This window comes from Scatophagus argus, chromosome 10, assembly GCF_020382885.2.
Source record: "Scatophagus argus isolate fScaArg1 chromosome 10, fScaArg1.pri, whole genome shotgun sequence".
In the NCBI taxonomy this organism is placed as follows: domain Eukaryota; kingdom Metazoa; phylum Chordata; class Actinopteri; family Scatophagidae; genus Scatophagus; species Scatophagus argus.
In genome coordinates, this window is record NC_058502.1 from 617662 (window position 1) to 639749 (window position 22088).

The following is a 22088-nucleotide window of genomic DNA, read 5'->3' on the forward strand; positions in this document are numbered from 1 at the left end:
TGGCCTGAGGGTACGTTCACACCCGAGGTGTGATGGGATCACTCAGGGTGGCATGAAATAGATGAAGTATGCAGTAGAAATACCACAGTTTAAAAATACTTTTTCAAAATTCAAAATGTTACTTAAGAAAAAGTACACAAGAATCGTTTTTGGAATTTAAAGCATCAAAAGTACAAATACTCATTATTTCTCCTTTCACAGTATTATTATATAATATCACTGTTTGTATCACTAATGAATACATTTAGGAGGTTTTCATGTTATAGTTGGTCAAGTTGAGCCAATTTTAGATCCTTTGTACAAGATTGTGTAGACTGGTACTACAGTACTGCAAACAGTGTTTTTAATGTAAAACCTAACTAGAATCAATTAGAGTAAAAAAACTGCGCAAGTGTGAAAAACTACAATATTAACGCGTGAAATGTTGTGTGAAGCAGCGTAAAATAAAAAACTCAAGTACAGTACAAGTATCTCAAAGGTGTCCTTAACTACAGTATGAGTACTACTACCTTCGTACCTTCTACAGAAACATCCTGCAGCGAATGAAGAGATCCGTCTGCTGTGTGAATCACGACGGCGGTGAACTAAAACAACCCGTGAGGCTCTGAAGGTTTTGTTAAACATTTTAATCATCTTATCACCTCTGTTGAGTCTACAGTGTAGAAAAATAAGCATCAAAAATATACCAAAAATCAACAAAATAAATTCTGGCAAAGCAAAAAGCCAAAAACAAACTCTGACATGGTGAAAAAATAACCTCTCTTCATTTGAATTATTGACACTTCATGCTGCATCATCATCATCATGAACTCAGACCTGGTCTGAACAGTTCAAAATTAAACCCTGATTTTATTTTGAAGTGACCAGATGAGATTTGAGGCCTCAGTCTGAGTCCAGAGTTGATAAATCAGGCTGAAATGATCAGTTATTATTATATTGATCTCCGAACGAACGTCTGACTTGAGAGTTTGTTTGTTTCATCTAACCTGGAGCCCCAGGCGGGCGGGGCCACTGGCCTGTTGGCATTAGGGCAGATTCTGGTGTTCCTACATAATCCATGAAACTGATCTGAAGTCAGTCGACTGAGCAGAAAAACAAGCTCTTGAACGTAATGAGAAGCTTCTCCCAGACAGATGTGAAAAGAAATCAGCAACGAGCACAGAAAAAATCTACCATCAACACTTCTGAAGTGTACTAAATGAGAGTCAAACGCAGTTGAGCGGCTGCACTAAGAAGATCTGCATATATCATCATTACAGTAAATGTACAGCAAAGTCTCAAGGCTAGAATACGTCTGAAAACATCATGCTAAATATTAGCTGCAACTCTGTCAAAGGAAAGCTTCACTTCTGAATCTAACACGCTGAGAAAAGACACAAATCAGCCTCGGCATCCCAAACAAGGCCACTAACTACCTGTAGAAAATCAGCTGAGCTCTATAGCGGGTATACTCGGGTTATGTACTTCAGGTCATCTAAGCACAAGTCAATCTGACAAAAATAGAGTAACAAGAGTCTTCAGTGTCACAGACGGCCGCTTCCTGCCGCGTCTCCTTCATTTCCTGTTTCAGCTGCCGCCGGTTCAGTTTCAGGCCGTCAGGCCCAGGTGTGTGAAACTGACGCTGAGCGCTTCTCCCGCCTGATGTCAGAGTCCCACTGAACCTGAAGTCGTTTATCTGCGCCTCCATCAACATCGAAGACGTTTCTACAGCGAGAACGTCTAACCGCGTTTGGTTATGGACTGCCGGTTCAGATGACATCACCTCAGACGTTTTCTGACTTCATTAACTGACTGACGAAGGAACTGAATCAATCCTTAATGAAAGAAACATCCGATACTTTGGTTGTGTTAAGAACTATCTGCTATTTCTGTCATCCAGACTTGACGCCAACAAGAAAAACATTTTCGTCCACATCTACTACAAGAGTGTGACCTTTCAAAATAAAGGTTGGCACATTTTAAAGTCACTGTGAGAAGCTGAGTGCTTTGTGTTGTCATGAGGTAACTTCACACTAAATGACGTGTATTCGTCAGTTCAATCTGCCTTCTGCTGTCCTGCATGTCCTCCTGAACGTTACTCTGTGGAGGAAATTTACCGTTTCAACAAGTCACACCTGAAGTTTCTCTTCCTCGCAGGAGGAAACTTTTCACTGCAGTCAGACTGAAGGTTTGAACGGGTAAACGATTCTCTCCAGTCACTTCAAGCCTGCAAAATAAGATACGATTTATTCTCATTATGAATGAATCGTTTGGTTTATTAATGCCAGAAGGCCAACATGAAAGAAAATGTGACGTCTTCGACCGTCTCGTCTGTCCGACCAACTGTCCAAACCTGAAGAGCAGAAAATCCTCTGGTGTGCGAAGCTGAAATCGTGAGGCTTTAGCTTGAAAAGTAAAACAAGTCGTCGATTACTGAAGGAGCTGCAGGTGAATTTTGTTGCTCTGAGGACCATGAAGGCCTGGAAAACATCTGACATCAAGTGGATGAAGTTTCCTGCTGGTTTACTGATGAGTCGGGTTCGTCTCCTGTTTTGACCAGCGTATCAGCAGTTCTGTTTCGTCATCCTGCTCCGTCGTGAAATGTGCTTAAATCCAGCAGACATTCAGACTGGCTGTCTGATTCCGTCCACTTTGTGTCCAGACCGGGGACGAGCACGCTGTCGTTTGTTGTCACATTTCTGTGAGACGATCTTGTTTCCAAATTGAGACGTCCAACATAAAGACGAAGAGCCGAACAGACAGACATCCATCGATTTCCCCGCCCGCTTTGGATGAAACCACAAACACCTCCGACATGTGACCTCCACCATCGAGACTTTTGTCACGCAGGCGTGGGCGTGGTTTCACCTGCAGCGGGCGGGGGTAACGAGAGGACTGTGGGCAGCGCTGAACTTCACACGTGTTGGCACATTTTAAACCCAAAGGGAAAGCTCACTGTGAAGACGTGACCTCCGTGAGACATTTGGAGCAGGACTCCTCTGTTGTGGGGCTTGCAGACCCTCAGGCCCGATCAGCTGGCCGGGTGGAAGCGGGCCACGTAAGCGCCACAGGGCGGGCAGTAGGGCCGTGAGGGTTCAGCAGGAAGCTGCTGGCAGAGCGAGCAGAGCTGGGGGTCTCTGTGGGGACGAGCCGGCGGAGGTGGCTGAGAGATGGTCCGTTGGAGGGGCTGGTGGCGGCGAGGGGCACGGGGGTCCCAGTTGGAGCTGGGCTGGACAGTCCTGTAGTCTGCGTCTCGCCGCCAGTCGCTCTCTGGGGGCACGTCCAGGCGGAGCGGCTGGGGGGGGCCCTCCCCTGACAGCCGGAGGTGGTGCGACACGAGGTGGGTCGAGCCGTTGACTTTACTGGGTAGCGACGGTTGGCGGTAGTGACCGTTCGTGGAGATGTGGTTGGCAGATCGGCGGGGATGGGACAAGGTGGCGTAGAGACTCTGCGGATTTGGCGAGGGTGCGGGACCGGGGCCGACTCTGGGCCTGGGGAGGGAGGAGGTGCAGGAGGGAGGCGGAGCTCGGCGAGGAGCCCGGGGCAGGGTGCCGTAACTCAGCGCGACGCTGTGGAGGCTTTGACCTGAGAGAGCTTGATGCCTGTCAGACACAACCAGAAACTGCTGCTGGACACCTGGTCCAGGTCCTGAGGAGGAGGGGGGGTGAGGAAGAGGAGGAAGAAAACGGAAAAGACAATTAGAATACAAATAGTCCCCCTCAGCCAATCAGCAACAGTCACATGTCCTGACTCTTAACTTGTTAAACGGACCAATCAGACAAATGGGGACGCATCCTGCGTCAACAGCTAATTAACACATCCAGAGGACACTCGGATGTCCCATCGAGTTTGGACCAATGGGGACGCAGTGTTTCTACCTGCTGTGGATGAATTATACAGATACCCAGAGGTACAGTAACAGTACTCTGATGTAGTAACACTCGCACACCAGACCATGAAGTCCAACTACGTCAGTCCCGTTCACTGAGTGTATATAAAGATGGAGGACATGAGGGCTGCCTACACTGACATTAAATGTAAACACTCAAGTGAAGGAAGAGATAAAACTTTTAAAAGTTCAAAGAAACTTCTGAGGAAACCTAACGAAGTCCAGGAGACAGCCGTCTCCAAGGACATAGTGACACTTTGATTTGGTGGTGGAGGTGAAGGTGGAGGGCCAGCAGGTTACCTGAGTGTCCCCGGGAGGAGGGGCCCGAGCTCGGGGGCCGTGATGTCTGCAGGGGGGGGTGCTGTGGAGGAGGTGCAGGAGCTGAGGGGCCGTGGTGTCGGGGTTGGTGGTGGTGGGAGGAGTGATCTGTAGTGAAGGAGGAGGAAGGGAGGTGCAGAGTGGAGGTGCTGGGGCGACGGAGGAGGGAGGAAGAGTGAAGGTCGGCCTGTCTGGGGGCGGGTCTGGACACAGAGGGGTCCTTCAGGGTGAGGAGGAGGTGCAGGGACGAGTAAAACCACGAAAGAAGAGCATGGAGTGAGTGAAGATGACAGACAGGAAGTGAAAAACAGATGGTGGGAATCAAGAGTAAAAAATGACAACAAGTTAACACGATGGAGGGAAAACTGAAAAATGACACATCACTTCAAACTGAAGACAGAAGATATTTTCACTTCTTTTGTAGAAATGAAAAGAGCTCGTCACTGATCCCCTCATCCAGTCTGTCTTCTGCTGTAAACCTCAGTGAGGACACCATGGCGGCGGCTCGTGGACGTGGCGTGTGTTCGAGCAATATGGCGGTCAGCGGGTCTCCTGAACCGTGACTCGTCTGTTATTAAGAGCGGTCTGACACTAACTCGGCGATGTGCTAAAGGACGACGTGCATCGCGAGTCTCTGGCTTGTGTTTGGGTTGTGGTTCATGAGTGAGGATCAGTAAAATGAATTCATTTCTTAATGTTAGCAGTTGTTTATGAGGATCACTGACTGCAGGTGTGAGTCCACCTTGTCTTTAGCTTTTGTGTTTCAGCGGGTGAATTCGAGGCGAATTCAGCCTCCATCCTCACACAGACGGAGGAGCTGGGTGGATCTGACGGCGATATCTGCAGTCCAACCTCAGCTGTCGGTTCAGATCAGGCAGCGAGCTCAGAGGTTAAAAGCTTAGTGGAAGAACTAAATCAGTGATCAATGTTTAATGTGCTGGCCTGAGGCGATTCCTGAGGGCTGCATACAAGATGGCCGAGCCCCAGCGCCAGCAGCAGCACAGAGACTCAGGCTCAGTGAAGAACAACACGACATCAGACTGTGAAGAAGTCAGGCTGGTTCTCAGAAAGTCTTTCAACGTGTCCTGAAAGACAACACTGAGAGCACCAACACGTCCCTGACAGCCGACACGAGTTCAGCCAGTGGTTTTCGAGGTATCCTGAACTGAAGCGGAAACTCTGACCTGCTGGTGATCTGAGGATCATCAAATTTATGAGCATTCATCCTCTGGAGACCATGAAGCTCTGAACCACATCTCACGGTGGTCCATCCTACAGGTGTAAACATCTGTCCACTGACTACTGAGGCCGTTCTACTTCAGATATCAGAAGACCACTGAGGAACAGTCTGTGCTTTACACAACATCTTACGAACCGCGAAGAGAGCCTCCATGGTGACCACAGAGGAGTGGAAACGAGCTGCAGTTACATCACACCGACATCAGGGGGCAGCATTTTGTTAAGGAAAAGGAAGGAGATGACGACGACTGGTGTTCTCACAAACACACACACAAATTGATGTGTTTCTTTGTACTGTGTGTGTGTGAGACGTACACAGCTGCGGGAGGGGCCGAACTGTTGGGGTCGCGACCCGATCACGGTTCCACTCAGGCTGCGTGCGATGCGTCGCAGGTTTTCTGCGCTGTAGCTCTCATCTTCACCAGATGGCAGCTGCACGGACGACAACGAGGAACAACAACTTTACACACTTCAAATCCAGTGGACAAGGACAGACTTCGGACAAAGACACACACACTAACAGTATGTTGTACCTTAGGAAGGTGTGTGACCGGGCTTCTGTAGGCGTATCTCTCAAGCTCAGCTGTTGGTGTTTTGGACCGTCCAGATCCTGACAGCATCCTCCTCATACCTACAAACAAACACACACACACACACACACACACACACACACACACACACACACACACACACAGGTATGAGCAGTGGCTGCTGTAGTAGTTGAAGGAATCCTGACATAGAAAAAGAGCTGAAATAAGCTAAGCTAACATTAAATGTTGGACACCTCAGTTGGAGCTGACAGACATTTGATTTGATTTCTGCATGTCCTACCTGGTTTGTTGCTGACCGGCTGAGGACTGACTCCACAGCTGCCCCGGGGCACGCTGGAAGCCAGCAGGCTGGCCTGGTACAGACAGTCCAGCTCTGAGAGCTCCTCATCTGCCGCCGCTGGCCCCTCTCCTGTTGCATTCTGGGAGCCATAGTATCTGTTGACGTTCTCCGCCCAGCGCTCCACGGGCAGGGCCGCCCTGTAGTCCTGGCTGGGGGGCGGGGAGGAGGTCCGAGTGGGCTGACTTGCAGGAGGCAGGGCGGTGCTGGAGGGGGAGTCTGGGGCCAAGTAAAGGTGTGAGCTGATTGGTGGGTCAACGGGTGAATCAACAACATCAGGTTGGTCCAGGTGTAAGCAGGACCACTTCCTGGTTGGGCAGGCCGAATGGGGCGGGGCTAATCTGGAGGTGGGGCTAGACACTGGGGGCGTGGTCTGAGGTCTGGTGTAATATTGCTCCTCATCCACCTTGGGACAACACCTGTCGCTGCTGCCAACAGGCGATGGGCTTTGGGAGTACGGCCTGACTGGGGGCGTGGCCTGCACTGGGATGGAGACAGGGAGTGTTGTGGTCCACTGGGAGGGAAGGTCCACCTCCTCAGGGGGAGGGGGTGGGGCCAAGTCTCCCAATGGACTCTGCTCCCAGGTGTCCACACACAGAGCAGGGAGGGACCTGGTGGTCATGAGGGGTTTCCCAAAGTGAGAGCAGGGGCCCCCGGTCCTGCTCTCTTCTCTGGGTGAACCGGCAGGAGCTCCTGCACTGGAGGTGGCGTCAGACACTGAGTTTGTTTTAGGAGGGAGGGGCTTAACAATGGAGGGAGAGAGAGGCGGGGCCTGACTGGCAGCTGATTGGTTGCCTTGTTTCTCCGTCAGAAGTATTTGGAGCGAGAGAGGCTTTTCACTGCAGAGAGAGAGAGGGAGAGAGAGAGGGGAGGTCAGAGCGTGTGCGTGCGTGTGTGTGTGTGTGTGTGTGTGTGTGTGCTGGCCTGCAGTTTGTTTGGAACATATGGTGCCATGTCAGAGCTCTGGCTAAGCACAAGACTGCTTCACTGTGTGTGTGCGTGATCTCTCCTGATGGTTCATCCTCAGAATTTACTGGTTGTCATGACAACACTTCTCCCCACAACAGCTCATTCGTGTTGCTGGCACCCCCTTCAGGGTGCAGAGTTCGTTACAGTCACCATTTGACACGTGCTGATGATGTGAGTGAAACTGCAAGTCGAGGCCACGGGTGTTTGCATTGCTGCTTCGGTCTTGGTTTCAGTGCGGTTACAGCCCTGTTTGGGGTGGAGTTTGGAGTACTGGGCCTAAAACTAAAACCCGGCCGGTCCTGGGGATCCTGCTTGTGGCTCGGCCCCACCTCAGCCCTCGCTGACTCTCCAGGGTGCAGCCGCGAGTTCGTGTTGAGACCAGAACTATAACCAGGACAAAACTTCACAGGACTGAGCGCACACACAGATGTGAAAATGACCTCCGTCTTCTCGTCTCAGTTCAGTAACCCATTCAGCTTGTCACTAACAGAGCCAGAGTGTATCTGAAGCTTTCAACACACATGCTACAGGCCCTCTGATTGGCTGAGACTACAGCTGATACCTGGACTGTTCCTGGAGCTGCTGCCCCTCCTCTGGTTCCTGCTCAGGTTGCTGTCGTTGCTGCTGCTGCTGTTGCATGCGTTGCTGCAGACTGCGGCCTCTCCTCATGCAGCGCTGCAGCCGGCTGTGACTATTAGCTCCGCCCTCAGCCGCCAGCAGCTGCAGTTTGGCTGTGGCCAGGTCACATGTCAACAGAAAATGCACAACAGAAAGAAACAAAAAAGAGAAGAAAGAACAAATAAGGAAAAAAGAAAAGAAAGATGCAGAAAATAACTTGTTAAGATGATTTCATGCAAAAATCTTAAAAAGCAAACAATGTGACAGAAAATCAAATATCAGACTGCTGATGTGATGGTGAAGTGTGTGAGTGTGTGTTTGTGTTTGTTTCAGGAATGTTAGGTGTGTGAGATGAGTGTGTTAAAAGATCAGTAACTCAAATCTGGTTCTGAATGATGAAATGGTGAAATAATATTCAGACAGAACGTTAAATGAACACAATCTGAACGAAAAATGTCGGCTCAAACTGACTCAGTCCAAGCTGTCATGGGTCTTATTCCTTCCCATCATGCATCAGTTCATAGACGCACTCCCTGATTCAACTCTGACCTACCGTATTTACTGACCCCTAAAGTGCAGCCCTGATTCACAGGGAACAAAAGTTTCAGGAAACTGACGCAGCTCAGACGGACTTTAATTTGGACGAGACAACGATCTGCAAGTCTTTGAATCCTTCGATTCTGGTCTTGATGTTTTCTTTGGTTTTCATATTTTACACACGTTTTTAAATCAGACAGACCGGCTGCTGTGTGTGTGTGTGTGTGTGTGTGTGTGTGTGTGTGGAGAGTGTGGAGGAGGAGGAGGCAGGGTCAGGGAGAGTGGGAGGGGCTTACAGACTGCTTCATTGACCGCCGACAGCGCAGCAGCGACCTCGCCTGCCTGCTCCAGACGCACAGACTGGTCCAGCAGAAGCTCCGCCTCCGACACACACCGCTCAAAGCTGTCACCTTTACCTGCAGGAAGAACAATACACACATACACACTGAATGCTTCTGCAGAGACGCTGAGGGGTTTTCCAGTCACTTCAGCACACTAAAAGTCCTGTAGAGCAGCCTCTAGTGGACAGCAGAGGAACTGAACCACAAAGTGGGTCCACCAAGTGAAAATAGCAGCATCAAGTCACCACCAGCTGACAACAAATCATCATGTTTGTATCAGCCTTGTGGTTGCGATGACACAAACTGAAAAGTTGTATCTGAACAGTTGCAGACCCCACCTGCTCGGAGCACCACAGGTGTAGGCCAGCATGGAGCTGGTGCCGAAAGAAAAGCTGAATCTGATGTCTTCTGTGTCGGTTTCATTTGACACACACACACACACACACACACGCTTTACTGCTGCGTGGGTCATTCTGTCTTTTGTGTGTTGGCTTTGAGCTGCTCAATGAGGAACATTCCTGTTGTCCAACACACACACACACACACACACACACACACAGGCTGAATGGCTGGATGAGTGATGTTTCCTCCTCTGCAACACGTCCCGCGTCTACTGTCACGAAGCCCAGAATAACCACGATGCGCTGTTTGACTTAATGCAACTCTGTGTGCGTTTATACATGTTTTACTCACCTCGTGGGGACAAATACCTGTTTACACAGTTACACATGGGGACTTGTGCACCTTATGGGAACTTTTTTGTGCCCATAAGGTAAATGATTAAATTTTGGGGTGAAGACTTGATTTAATGTAGGTTGGGGTCAAGTCTAGGGTAAAGGTAAGGGTTAGACAAGTAATGGTTATGGTAAGTCTCCGGGAAACAAATGTAAGTCTATGTAATGTCCTCATAAGGCATGGAAACATGACTGTGTGTGCATACATACCCTGGATCTGGAGCTGGTCCAGGTCAAGGTACTTGCTGGGTCGGGGATTGAAGCCGAGCGCCGCCTCCCTCTCCTTCTCCTGTTGTCGCTGTTGCTCCTCCTCCCTGGCTCTCCTCTGCACCTCTTCCTGCAGCTCATCCAGCTCGCTGCGGCCTGCAGGAGGCGCTGGTCAACACACACAAATAATAACATGAATAAGCAGCAGGTGTGTGTAGAGACATGTGAAGACAGGAAGGAAAAACAAACAAACAAACACACAACTGATCGAATGTGTGTGTGAGGGAGGCAAAGTTCAGAGTTGTACCGAGGCTCCCCCTGCTGGAAGAGCTGAGCTCCTGCAGCAAAGCTCCACTGCTCTTCGACCGGATGTTCCTCCACGACGGTCCTGAGGATGAGGATGAAGGCTTCTTCATAACACACTCTCTGCAGAGAGGAGAAACAATGTTTGTCACGTGGCTGAGCTCAAACACATGATCCATACCGGTTGTGATCGATACAGATTTGATCTGATCGGATCACTTCATCTCTTTAAATTGTTTAAATGGCAGCCTGTGCAGAACAAATAACCAACTAACACTACGATCAATAAAATGTTTCGACTGAAATGTTCAGCTTAAGAAACAGAGGAAAGCTGATGGCCATAATGAAGCCTTCAAATGTTTTGTGCTGTTTGACTACCCGAAGACATTCAGTTTATTTTGGTCTAAAACAGGGAAGATCAGAAGATCCTCACACTGCTGAACAACTGACCTAATCAATCAATCAGTGATCAAACTGCTGCAGATGAATTTCCTGGTAAGTAAATATGTGGAGCTCACCTGTCCGCCAGGTTCAGGTCCAAGCTGACTGGGCTGCTGCTGTTCCTCTCACTGCTCTCGTATCCGCTCTCCATCCTCTGGATTAGTCTGGGTGGAGGAGGAGACAGCTCTGCACCACCTACTCCATCTCCACCTCTTCTGTGGCTGCCGGTGGAGGTGGGCAGAGTCCAGGAGGAGCCCGGTCTGGCAGACTTGACCTCCCCCTGTGCAGGGAAGGAGGCGTCTGCTCCCTCGGAGGCTGGAGCTCTGCAGTCGTCGGACAGGGAGGCTCCGAGTGGACTGTAGCCCGCCTGCCTGCGCCTCTCGCGGGTGAAGATGCTGTCGATGTTGAGCGCCTCCCTTCGTGGCCTCCATGCTGGCCGGTACCTCGCCGACCCTGCTCCACCTGAGTAGCTGGACTTCGACTCGCTGCTCGTGCTGTCAGCCTCCCAGTCATGGAGTTTACTGGAGGAGGAGGAGCAGCAGGAAACAGCAGTGCCAGCTGAGTGGTGGTGGTTGTTGGTGGAGGTGGAGGAGGAGGAGGTAACCTCAGATAGGACAGCGGTCGGTAAAGAGGAGGAGGAAGAGGAGGAGAGGGGTCGGTTGTGGATGATGTTGCTCATGGTCTCCTTGAAGTCTCGGAGGCGACTGGCTGAAGATGAAAAGGAGGAGGAAGGTTTGGGGAGGTGACGAGGAACCTGCTGCTCCTTTAACGTCTCTCCTGGAAGGAGGAAAGAGAGTACGAGGAGGGAAGGAGGGAAGAAAAGAGGGAGAGAAGGAGGACACACAGATAAAAATGAGAGAAGAGAAGGAGGAAATCAGTGGGGAAAAAGGTGAAAGACAAAGCAACTGAGAGAAAAGTGAAGTAATAAAAAGAGGAGGTGAAAGTAACATTACAGCAGAAATGAATGAAGACAGAATGAAAGACCAACAGCAACACAAGTCCTGTTTGTTTGAGCTCGTCTTCATCATCCCACTGAGGAGCTTCATCGGAGGGCAGCAGCTCGACATTCGTAATGCACTCCAGAACATCACTAACTGAAGTAAGACAGCCTTCACAGGATCAAACCGGTCTGCGTCATAAGCCGAAATAAAATCTGGATTGCTGTAGTGATTCTGATTTTTAACATTAGAGGCCGACAGATAAATAAGAAGTTTAATAAGATGCTTCAGACTGGGTGTGTGTGAAGTTTACTTTCCATTTCTAAAAGGAAGCGTTCATTATCATCTCATCAGGCCGGAGGAAAGTTGTGTGAAGGTCCGCAAAACATTTCTGGAGCTGACAGTTCCCATTTTTGGGTGTACTGTTCCTTTAAACCGAACACCTTTAGATGACTTTGGTCATAGTTGTTGATATGATATGTTGATTTAAATGATTTCTAGTAAAGTTTCTGTCCTTATCAGGCTTTGCACACAGAGAGGACAGGGTGATCATGACGTCACTGCTCCTCTCCACATCCAAGTCCCCCAGCCCCCGATAGGCCCAAACCCCGCCTACCCTCGCTGTGGTAACCGGCCGACGAAGCTTCGTTGTCAGGTTTAGATCGCCGGTGGCGGCTAGAGCTCCGCCTCCTATCCCCGGCCCCGCCTCCCTTCCTCAGAGACTGGTGCTGCTCACTGTCCGTCACGTGGCCTTAGCAACAAGAAGCATGGCAACGAACGTTTACAGGATGGTCACCACGTCATGCAACACAATGACAGAAGAAGATGAATGGATGACTTGAACAATCACTTCCATTATCAGGTAATGTGCCAGTTATATTCTCAAATAATCATTTAATGCAAAAAAGATGAGTCCAAAACCCATAAGATATTCACTCTGGTCTCCTGGCGACCCACCTACGGTCTCCAGGCTGCAGAGCGAGGCGTGCAGGGCTCCGTCTGGGCGCTCGATGCAGACGACGGTTCCCTGGGAGTCCGAGGAGTAGTGACTGGCCAGGGACTCATGGTGCGAGTGGGAGGGCTGTCGGTACGAGTAGCTCTCCGTCGAAGAATCGGTGCGAGTGTCGCTGGAGATCGACTGCTCGCGGCCTGGCCGGCGGGTGGAGGGGGCGGGGTTAATGGTCACATACTCATATGCGCACAAATCATTTCTCAGACTCACCTAAACATCTGCTGCTACAAGTACTACGACGACTACTACAAACACTACTACTACTACTTCTGTTAGCTGGCCTTTAGTTCCCTCAGTCATAGCAAAACTACGACTATAACAAGTACTGCTGTTTCTGGTTTAGTTACCTGAACGTTTGCTGCTGTGCTACTACTACGACTCCTAGCTGTGTTGTAGTTACCCGAGTCTTCGCTGTCGTAGCAGGCCTTGTTGAGGTGGTGGAGGTCGAAGCGAGACGGCAGGTCCTGCACCGAGACCGGCGTCCCCCGCGGGTCGGCGTACAGCAGCAGCAGAGGCTGGTAGTGGCCCTTGATGCAGCGAGAGACCACGTCCTTCCACTTGGGCCCGATCTGCACGGCAGGAGGGACAAAAACACACAGAGGACGATGAGTCCACAAACCAAAAAGTGTCCAAAAAGTGGACAAATTATACTATCATATCTTCTATCATTTAACGGTGTGACCTGCCATTTCACTCACTCGGGCTTTTTGTTAATGTGTCAGCCCAGAGCGGCGACTGACTGACAGGAACATTTTAATCACTTTCAGAAGTTCAAACATTTGGTCAGTTTTGCTAATTAAACTCCAGTCGCAGTAAAGACGTCCGCTCAGCAGGTAAAACAGCCGAAACGTTCACGGCTGCACCACCCGTTTCATCAGCTCAACACCAATCCTCTCGCTTGTTATTTCAACCCTTCCTCCATTTTCCAAAAGTCCACATTCACGTCCAGCTCCGCTCAGATCGAACAGGACGTCCCGAAATCAAAAACGCCGACTAGTCCGTCAACTGTGTGCGGCTCAGTGTGTGTTTGTGCAAGAGAAAGAAAGATGTAGAACGAAAGTCTGCAGCGTGAGCAAAAGAGTCGACCGTGGTGTGTGTGTGTGCGCGCGTGTGTGTGTGTGTGTGCGCGCTCTCTGACCACACCCTCGCCTCTGTACAGCTGGACTGATAAACAATAGAGGGATATCCTTGTTTTCACAAGCAGCAGAGAGACAGAGAGAGGGAGGAATGTGATATCTCATTCCACCAACGATTTTACGGCAGCGTGAAGAGGGCAAAAACGAGGGAAAAGAGGAGAGACTGGGAGGTGAAGAATGGAGAGAGAGCAGGGGGACACAGGAAGGAGAAGGAGGAGATAGGTGAGAGGTGTAAGGATGGACAGGAAGAGAATCACTGAGCTCATTTCCTGTCTGAGACACACACAAACATTTGTGCTTTTATATGAGAGAGGACATTTGTTGATCACTTTAAAGGAAAAGTTCAGCATGCTGGGGAGTGAACTGACTGTCTTTCTGTCCGAGGACGAGACATTCAAGTTCACCTGCTGTCTGATTTCTGTGAGGACGTCTGCTGACTGTCCCCACCGTCCAAACCCAACATGGAGCAGGAGCTCTCAGTTTTTATCACGTGCAGACCTGAAACTGAGACCTGAGGTCTGCTGCAGCTCAAAGTTTTTCTGTTTGCCTTTCATTACATTAAATCTGGAACTGCTCATTTCTCACACTACTACAGAGGCGTACTCCTGTGTGTGTGTGTGTGCGTGTGTGTTTATATTCTTTAATGTCTTATCTCAATGCAGAGAGTCAGAATCTTCACATCTTAGGTTGTCGTTGACGTTTCCTCCACCTTTTGAAATGCGTTCAGCCGTACCGCTTCACCTGCTTTGGGAGGTGCGCCGTCTCTTCCTGACACACTATTTTACCATTTTTCTGACAGACGTCACAGTTTATGGTCCACATCTAAAACCCTTCGGCTACCAGGACATCCCACAACTTTCTCATTTGTTTATTGATGAAATCAGACACATTTCCTCCTACCTCCACCTGCACACGACACCACGCATCAGTGAATGTACCTCCTTGACGTGCGCGTCATCGAAGTACATCCATCGGCGGATTTTTGTCTGGAAGAAGAAGGTGGAGTAATGTTTCCCGTAGTAACACACCATCCCCACCAGGTAGAGCTCCGACTGACGAGCCTTCTCCTCCGTCACCCTGTAAAACAGCTGTGGAGAGAGGAAGAGCAGCAGAACTGAACCCGTTTCTGAGTTTCTTCCACTGTATGCTGGTGACCCTGACGTTTATCAGCGTCTCTTACATCCCCAAGGCGCAGGCAGGTTCCCAAGGTGTGAATGACATCCTCGGCCAGGTCCGAGTGATCCGAGTCCCAGACCAGACCGATGGTGATGATCTCCGGACTGTTGAGGAGGACTCGGGCCATCCTGAGCTGCTGACCGCACTGACTCTGAGGAAGAGGAGGACCGACATTTATACTGACATGAACGAGAGGATGTTTAACATTTACGTCATCCATCGAAGCGTCTTACGGGGCAGTTGCGCAGGTCTCCCATGCTGGCGTTTCTCAGCAGCTCCCCAAACATGCCAGGAGTCGCTTTCTCCCTCGACTCCAACATCTTCACTGCCTGGTTACTGAGGGGGAGGAGCGTGTGACGTAACCGTCAGCTATCACCGTTAAACTGATATATAACCAAGTTAAAGAAGTATGTTTGCATTCACACATTTTGAAGTCTCTTCTATCAAGAGAATTTTAAGTCACAACTTCATTTCTTAACCAAACAAAGACAGCCAATCAGAGTGCCCTGCTATGACTGAAAATACAGACACAGTGACGTCATGATGTTAACAGCACTGTGACATGTTGACCAGGCTCAGGTTTATCAGCGAGGCGGGCTGAGAGTCTGGACGCCGTGAAAGCTCATCCAAATGTCTAAGAAGTTCTTCTCAGGACGTCTCAGGCTGAGCTGAACTTTACTTCCACTCTACTGCATTTACTTGGTAACTTCAGTTACTTTGCAGATCCAGAAGGTAAATCTACTATTAAGAGCAATTATTTTAATCAGCAAACAGACAAAAAAACTAACCTTCTAACAAGTCATGTTCCTATAACGATGGGGTGATGTCAGAGCAGGTGAGAGGTGCGCACACACATGCACACACACTTACCTGAATCATCTGTGTGTGTGTGTGTGTGTGTGAGAGAGCATGAGGAACACCTCAGGAGCCATGACAAAGAGAGCGATTGGTCGGTTGTCTAGGTGACCCTGAGTGTAACCTAGCGACAGGAGTGAGTGAGTGTGTGTGTGTGTGTGTGTGTGTGTGGTGGCCTCTACTCACCTCTTCTGAGAGGGGAGCTAAACATAGTCTCGCTCACACACACAGAGACTTACCACAGGGAGGTGGTGGAGATGTAGTGGACCATCTGAATGAAGGGCAGAGGGTCTGAGGAGGCTCCACAGTTGCTGCACACACACTGACACACACACACACACACACACACACACACACGGTAAACATCACTTCTGACACCTTTACTCAGAAATTCCAACAAGTTTCACTTTTATCTTGCAAAGCTCTGTTGATACTAAGCTCAGCTAAGCTACGAGCGTGCAGCTCTCAAACAGAACATCCTGTGGAGTGATGAGGGCGACCAGAAGATCGTCACAGGCCAAGCATGGCTGCTCGCCATCACTCCGTCCATCTGCGTCTCTTTTCCCTCGACATCTGTCCTGTCCTCTCGTCTTCGTCCACGCCATCAGACATGAATTGAAGTCCAGAGTTGAGCATCCCTGTGGCCTCACAGTTGGATTTTCAGATGTTACACCTTGTTTCAAAATTCAAAACGATGACTCGTGCCTGATGGAGGACGATGACTTCACTTTTGTATATCGAGCATAAACGAAACGTGATAACTTAGTGATAGCGATGACACTGTTCACTCGCATCCAGAGTGAACAGCAGGAAAGACGACGCAGAAGACGCCTTACGATACCTTTGAGACCTTTAATGTCAGTGACTGGACTTCAAGGTGATAGTCGTCTGTCCAGCGGACAGGATCGTCTCTGTCTCACCTGTTCAAACAGCGTCATGGCAAACTTCTGGTGAGGGATGCAGTGTCTGGCGGTGCAGATGTCTTCTTTGGTCTCATCTGCGATGTGGAAGTGAATCCTCATCAGGATGTTTTCCTGCAGAGACGCAGAACAGAAATGATCACAATAATCAAGCCGAACTCCTCTGAGGGCTTCCTGTAACTGAGCGTCTTCACAGTGAAGAGTGTGTGTTGACGTACGAAGCACTCGGCGGCGTCGTCCATGATGCCGAGCTGAAACCTCTGCTCGTCCTGGAAGGTTTTGGCGAGCGCACTGCGAAGAGCGTCGGACGGTAAAACCTTCTCACTGCTGTACTGAAACTGAGCGAAGATACTCTGAAGAACGAGAGGACACACACAGACAGACAGTACGGTTAGACGCAGGCAGCTGGTCCAGGATCAGATATTAGTCAGACCAGGTCTCACCTTCAGAGCACAGAAAATGCACGAGTCCTCCATACACTTATGAGTCGTCAGCTGACGGAAACTACGTCGGAAGATATCGAGGTGCCACAGAACCTGAGAGACACAAACAGGAGGAGAACGTCAGTCAACAACACACAGGAAGAGATGAGGAGGAGGAGGAGGAAGGACGAGAATGAGAAACAGACTCTTTCTGTCCACACTCAGCAGTCATCCAGTCTGACTCTCTTCAAAGGTGAAGAAACCAAACAAATTAAAAACCCAGACGGACTCCTGACTGTCAGAGTGTGTGTGCTGCAGCAGCTGCTCCGTCCTGCTGCTGAGACATCAGCGCGGCTACCGGCCAATCACCTGCCAGCGCGGCCGCCACAGACCCGAGACCACAGCCGGCCAATCGCAGAGCAAGTTCAGGGACCCGAGGACAAACAGAAGTGTGCGTGTAAGAGAGTGAGAGAGACTGCGTCAAAAACACAAAGAGTGTGTGTGTGTGTGTGTGTGTGTGTGTGTGTGTGTCAAACTGTGTTCGTCACTTTCTCCATCTGCTTCAGGAAACCATCTGGACTCCTGCGTGACAAAGACAAGTCAAAGCAATGCTGAGTGTGTGTGTGTGTGTGTGTGTGTGTGTGTGTGTGTGTGTGTGTGTGTATGACCACAAAAATTAAACAAAAACCTGAGCTGATGAACCTCCTGCTGCGGTCGTGACGGTTTGTCCTCCGTTAGTTTAGACGAGGAAAACGCACACACACACACACACACACACACACACACACACACACACACACACACACACACACACACACACACGATTTCTCACTCACATCAGCAGCCGAGACAACACGATTTCAACATGCGTTCGGTAGGTTGAAAGCCTGCAGGCTCTCCGGACTCGCTGGACCGTCTGAAACTCTGAGCACAGAATAAACAGTTCAGTGAAGTGCAGGTGTGAACGACACCTCACGTCACCGACCACCTGTGCCTGCTGAACTTTGTCTGTGTCCTGACCTCAGATCAGTTTGTTACAGTTTACATTGTTCTGATTTCTGATTCACTCAGAGAACCACTGACATCAGTCCATAAAACTAACTGGGTCATGAGGTTCAGTCAGGATCCAGGTCCTGGATCAGTACCTGGATCCTGACTGTCTGAGCTCCTGTTGTCGACGCCGACAACACGTCTCCCCACCTCCTCCTTAAAGAACTGATGAGTCATGAACGAGTGCAGCACAGGCTCATTACAGGCTCACATCAACTGGTCGTTATGTGAGTGTGAGATGGATGGTGGAGTCGCCTGTCTGTCTGTCTGTCTGTCTGTCTGTCTGTCTGTCGATGGACTGACACTGTGGGGGAGCTGCAGGTTAAAGCGCTCTGTCTGTGACAGTGGGATTCTGGGATTTCACCGTCTACAAACCATAACATCTTCAAAAGATTGAGAGAATGAGACAGAAGGAGCGAGGCTGAAAAGCAGCACTGACTGCACGGGACCTTCGTCCCCTCAGGCAGCATTAAAAAACCGACGTGACGACGTGGACTCCCGAGCGCTTCGGGAAATCACCGTCATGATGACTCCACTGTGCAAAGAAACACCACAGACTGCTCTGAGCTGTGTGTGTGCTGACCAGTCCACCGTTCAGATGGTGTTGGACGTGGACATCGTGACCCCTGGGACAAAGAGGGGAAGGACCGTCCAGGTGGTCACCAAGCAGCAACATCTAGGGCTATAAACCAAAGCCAATACCACCAAGTACCAAGCACTAAAACCTGCCGCTCCACAAAGGGCATCTTGAGACCAGCTCCAAGAGAGTCCGTGCACCATAAGACCCCATGCTGTAATAAACATGCTCACAGCCGGCTACCGGAAACAGTTCTGCTCTGACGGAGACCACGGATTTTGTGTCCTCAGTTTGCAGACTCTTACTGAGTGTTGGAAAAAGACCACGACTCTTATTTCAGCTCTACGTTTTGTGTGTGTGTGTGTGTAAATGTACCTGCAGGGCGCTGTTCAGGAAGCAGCTGTTCTGTCCCGGCTCATTGCTCAGCCCTTTACTGGGAGCGATGGATGTCATGGCGCGAGGCGTCAAAATCCCCTGCATCCCGCCACCTCCACCTCCGCTGCCACCGGCACCGCCTCCGCCACCTCCTCCACTACTGCCTGACGCAAAGTAGTTCCTCTTCCACGACATTTTGTGCTCTCTCTCTCCTGGTTTGTGTCCTGGTTCTCCCTGCAGGAGTCAACTTCCTGTCGCCCCTTCTCGTTTCGAAGGAGACAGATCCATGTCCTCCGGCCGAGAGGAGGATCACAGTATGACGAAAACGGCCAACAGATGGAGAAAAACCTTCAAGTTCAGGAAGTTCCAGGACTCAAAAATGTTTATACTTAAATGGTTAAATATGTTCATTCATTTCTGCTTCCTGTTTTCTAAATTCCAACATAAAAGATTTGTTAAAATCCGAGGATATTCAGGTTTTAGCCCCAGAAATTCCAACAGTTTTATTCCAATGAGTAAATCAATAAGATCAATTTCGATCGATTCTGTGTTCTAAGGAATTCCAAAGGTTCTCAGCTTTTACACCTCAGCGTGCGCTGCAGGTGCGACGACCTTCGGCCTCCTTTCACACATCGACATGTGGATCCCAGCCGTGACTGCTCCTCATCCTCCTCTTCATCAGCCAGCAGGCTCAGAGGGCCGAGCTGCAGACCTGCAGGAGGAGAACAATAACACACACAGTTTAACGAGTTTCAAAACGCTGAGAAACGAGCTTCGCGTCTCCACGGGGATCACATTTAAAAAGCAAACACAAACTAAAGCTGCTGAGTAACCAGCCTGCTTGTCTGAGTGCTGACGAAGAACAGGAAGGGAAAAGTAGGAACCCCAGCATGTGATGTTTTTATATGTGAACACACAAAGCTTTGACCTTTGACCTGTCCTCAACATGTCGGTGTCACACCTGAAGACAGACGGCCCACGTCTCAGAGCTCCCATGATGCTCTGCACTGTTTCAAAATGCCAGATTTACCTCACCTTAAATGAATGAGTCGGTTCATACATGAAACACAGGAAGTAAGAAAGCCTGTTTGTGTGTATGTGCGTGCGTGTGTGTTACGTAGCGGTAAACTGCCAGTCACAACAGAGGGAGGTGAGGAGGGATTAGCCTGATCAGACTGTGTCTGTCTGCCCAGGATTAGACAGTCTGTGTGTGTGTGTGTGTGTGTGTGTGTGTGGAAAATTTTAGTTTAACGCATGGCAGTGAAAACACTTTGGCTGACGGTCAGAGGACAGCTTAAGGGTCCTGACTGGGTTTCAATGTTAGAGTCGATTAGTATGACCAGCAGCTCAGACTAGAAAAAGCAAATGTAGACCAGGACCAGGACCTGGACCAGGGACTTCTAGTTTCAAACACGACAAGACAAGGACAGACTGAGACCTGAGAGTTTCCTTTGGAAATAAACAGCACAGATCAACTCCTCAATTTCTGACCAGTTGAAGAACCTCAGACTGAACGAGACCAGGATCACCGTCCAACATCAAGCCACCAGCACCAGGAGCCAGGAGCCGAATCGGTAAGAATTAACGCTGAGTACAGACCGAAGGCTGCCGACTCACAGGCTGGAGCTACAGACTGACAGTTGGTCCTGACCCCTGAAAGCAAGTCAGTCGCTGAAGCAGTCTGTAACGTTAGCTCGAGCAGCGTCGGAGCGCTACAGACTGCTGCTCACAGACACGCCGCTGCTCATTTTCCCTTTTCACACTGACAAACACCCGCACCTCCACACAGGACTTCACACATCAACCTGAGAAGTGAAGGAGACCCAGGTGAGGTCTGAGGCCCTGGACTGACCAATCAGAGAGTCCGGATTAGTTCAGCTGGTCAGAGGTCGTTTCCTCTCATGGTGAGCTGCAAGGCTGATTTGGTGTAAAATTGGTTATATAACAAAACGCCAGTCTGTCGCAGAGGCTTTACAGCGCGCGCGCGCACACACACACACACACACACACACACACACACACACACACACACACACACACACACACACACTAATCACCTCTAATTCGCCAGGCTGGCTCAGTGCCGGCTCCATGCAGCCACTCTGCAGGGCTGCCAGGAGACTGGATCCTACTGGGGACACTGGGATGAGGCCAGCAGCGACATGTAGAAGCACAGATAAAGAGTCAGACAGGCAGACAGACAGACAGACAGGCAGGCAGACAGACAGGCGGAGTCATTTCACAGCCATCAGACGTTCAGGTCCTGTGCCACATGACCGACAAGCTTGTGATTTCACTCGTCTGCTTTCATAATAAATCAACATTCAGATATTAAGATCATTTTGACGTTTGTTTCTCACTGGCACTGGTTCGCTTGGCTGAACAGCCAATCAGAGTGATTTCTCTCACTGATGGGCTCCACCGCAGCGGCGACATCCTCAATCGAGGATGCCACCAAGAGGCCACCAACAAGGTCCAAGTAGCGCAACAAAAATCTGCCGTCAGAGAATGAGGTTAAAACACACAGATTCCCTGCAGCCTGCAGGATATGCGCTCAAAGACACAAACTTTTAACTGAAGGAAGTCTGCTGAGGACGCAGCTCAAGTTAAGTCTGTGCGTCTCAGTCTTTTCTGTGAAGGCCCGAACTCGCCGTCGTGTCAGAACCTGAAGGGACGCCAATGTTAAAGTCTGTAACAACTTCCTACAGCCAGAGATGGCGTCCAAAACCAAAAAACGATCAGCTTACTGTCGGACAGAGAAAAACAGCAAACCCTCCCTCGTGAGATCGTGTTTGCCATCAAAAAGCAGACTGATGTGCCGTCGATCGACACGCGTTCATGGACCAATCGATTCAGCAGGCTGTCTGCAGCATGTGAACACGTGTTTACTCCATCACGTTAACATCAATACCTCTAAACTGAAGCGTGTGGAGGGACGGAGGGAGGAAACACTGGACGTGACGTGACGTGAGCTGATGGTGGATGAGGAGGACGTGGAGACGAATCAGCTGCTCAGGAGAGAATGAGGTTAAAACACACAGATTCCCTGCAGCCTGCAGGACATGCGCTCAAAGACACAAACTTTTAACTGAAGCAAGTCTGCTGAGGACGCAGCTCAAGTTGAGTCTTTTCTGTGAAACTCTGGAGGGAATCGCTCAGATGTT

The 22088-nt window shown here is 49.9% G+C and overlaps 1 protein-coding gene across 4 annotated transcripts in view; it reads right to left on the reverse strand.

Moving 5' to 3' along the window:
- Nucleotides 1–611: 611 nt before the first annotated feature.
- The window catches only part of usp54a (ubiquitin specific peptidase 54a), a 31152-nt gene continuing 9675 nt past the window's right edge, over nucleotides 612–22088 (reverse strand). For 2 of the 4 annotated variants that reach the window (XM_046402300.1, XM_046402297.1), the window contains exons 2-22: nucleotides 18925–19636; nucleotides 16944–17036; nucleotides 16719–16853; nucleotides 16501–16614; nucleotides 15820–15902; nucleotides 14959–15061; nucleotides 14730–14876; nucleotides 14488–14637; nucleotides 12814–12982; nucleotides 12359–12550; nucleotides 12018–12152; nucleotides 10541–11240; nucleotides 10027–10145; nucleotides 9723–9887; nucleotides 8734–8853; nucleotides 7845–8013; nucleotides 6257–7152; nucleotides 5959–6056; nucleotides 5741–5857; nucleotides 4169–4406; nucleotides 612–3627 (exon numbers count right to left, since the gene is read on the reverse strand). In XM_046402300.1, coding sequence (XP_046258256.1) covers nucleotides 3011–3627; nucleotides 4169–4406; nucleotides 5741–5857; nucleotides 5959–6056; nucleotides 6257–7152; nucleotides 7845–8013; nucleotides 8734–8853; nucleotides 9723–9887; nucleotides 10027–10145; nucleotides 10541–11240; nucleotides 12018–12152; nucleotides 12359–12550; nucleotides 12814–12982; nucleotides 14488–14637; nucleotides 14730–14876; nucleotides 14959–15061; nucleotides 15820–15902; nucleotides 16501–16614; nucleotides 16719–16853; nucleotides 16944–17036; nucleotides 18925–19119 — 4755 coding nt within the window. In that variant the 5' untranslated portion in view covers nucleotides 19120–19636 and the 3' untranslated portion in view covers nucleotides 612–3010. Of the gene's footprint in view, nucleotides 3628–4168; nucleotides 4407–5740; nucleotides 5858–5958; nucleotides 6057–6256; nucleotides 7153–7844; nucleotides 8014–8733; nucleotides 8854–9722; nucleotides 9888–10026; nucleotides 10146–10540; nucleotides 11241–12017; nucleotides 12153–12358; nucleotides 12551–12813; nucleotides 12983–14487; nucleotides 14638–14729; nucleotides 14877–14958; nucleotides 15062–15819; nucleotides 15903–16500; nucleotides 16615–16718; nucleotides 16854–16943; nucleotides 17037–18924; nucleotides 19637–20981; nucleotides 21065–22088 lie in introns of all 4 variants that reach the window. The other 2 variants (XM_046402299.1, XM_046402301.1) reach the window with 2 other exon arrangements.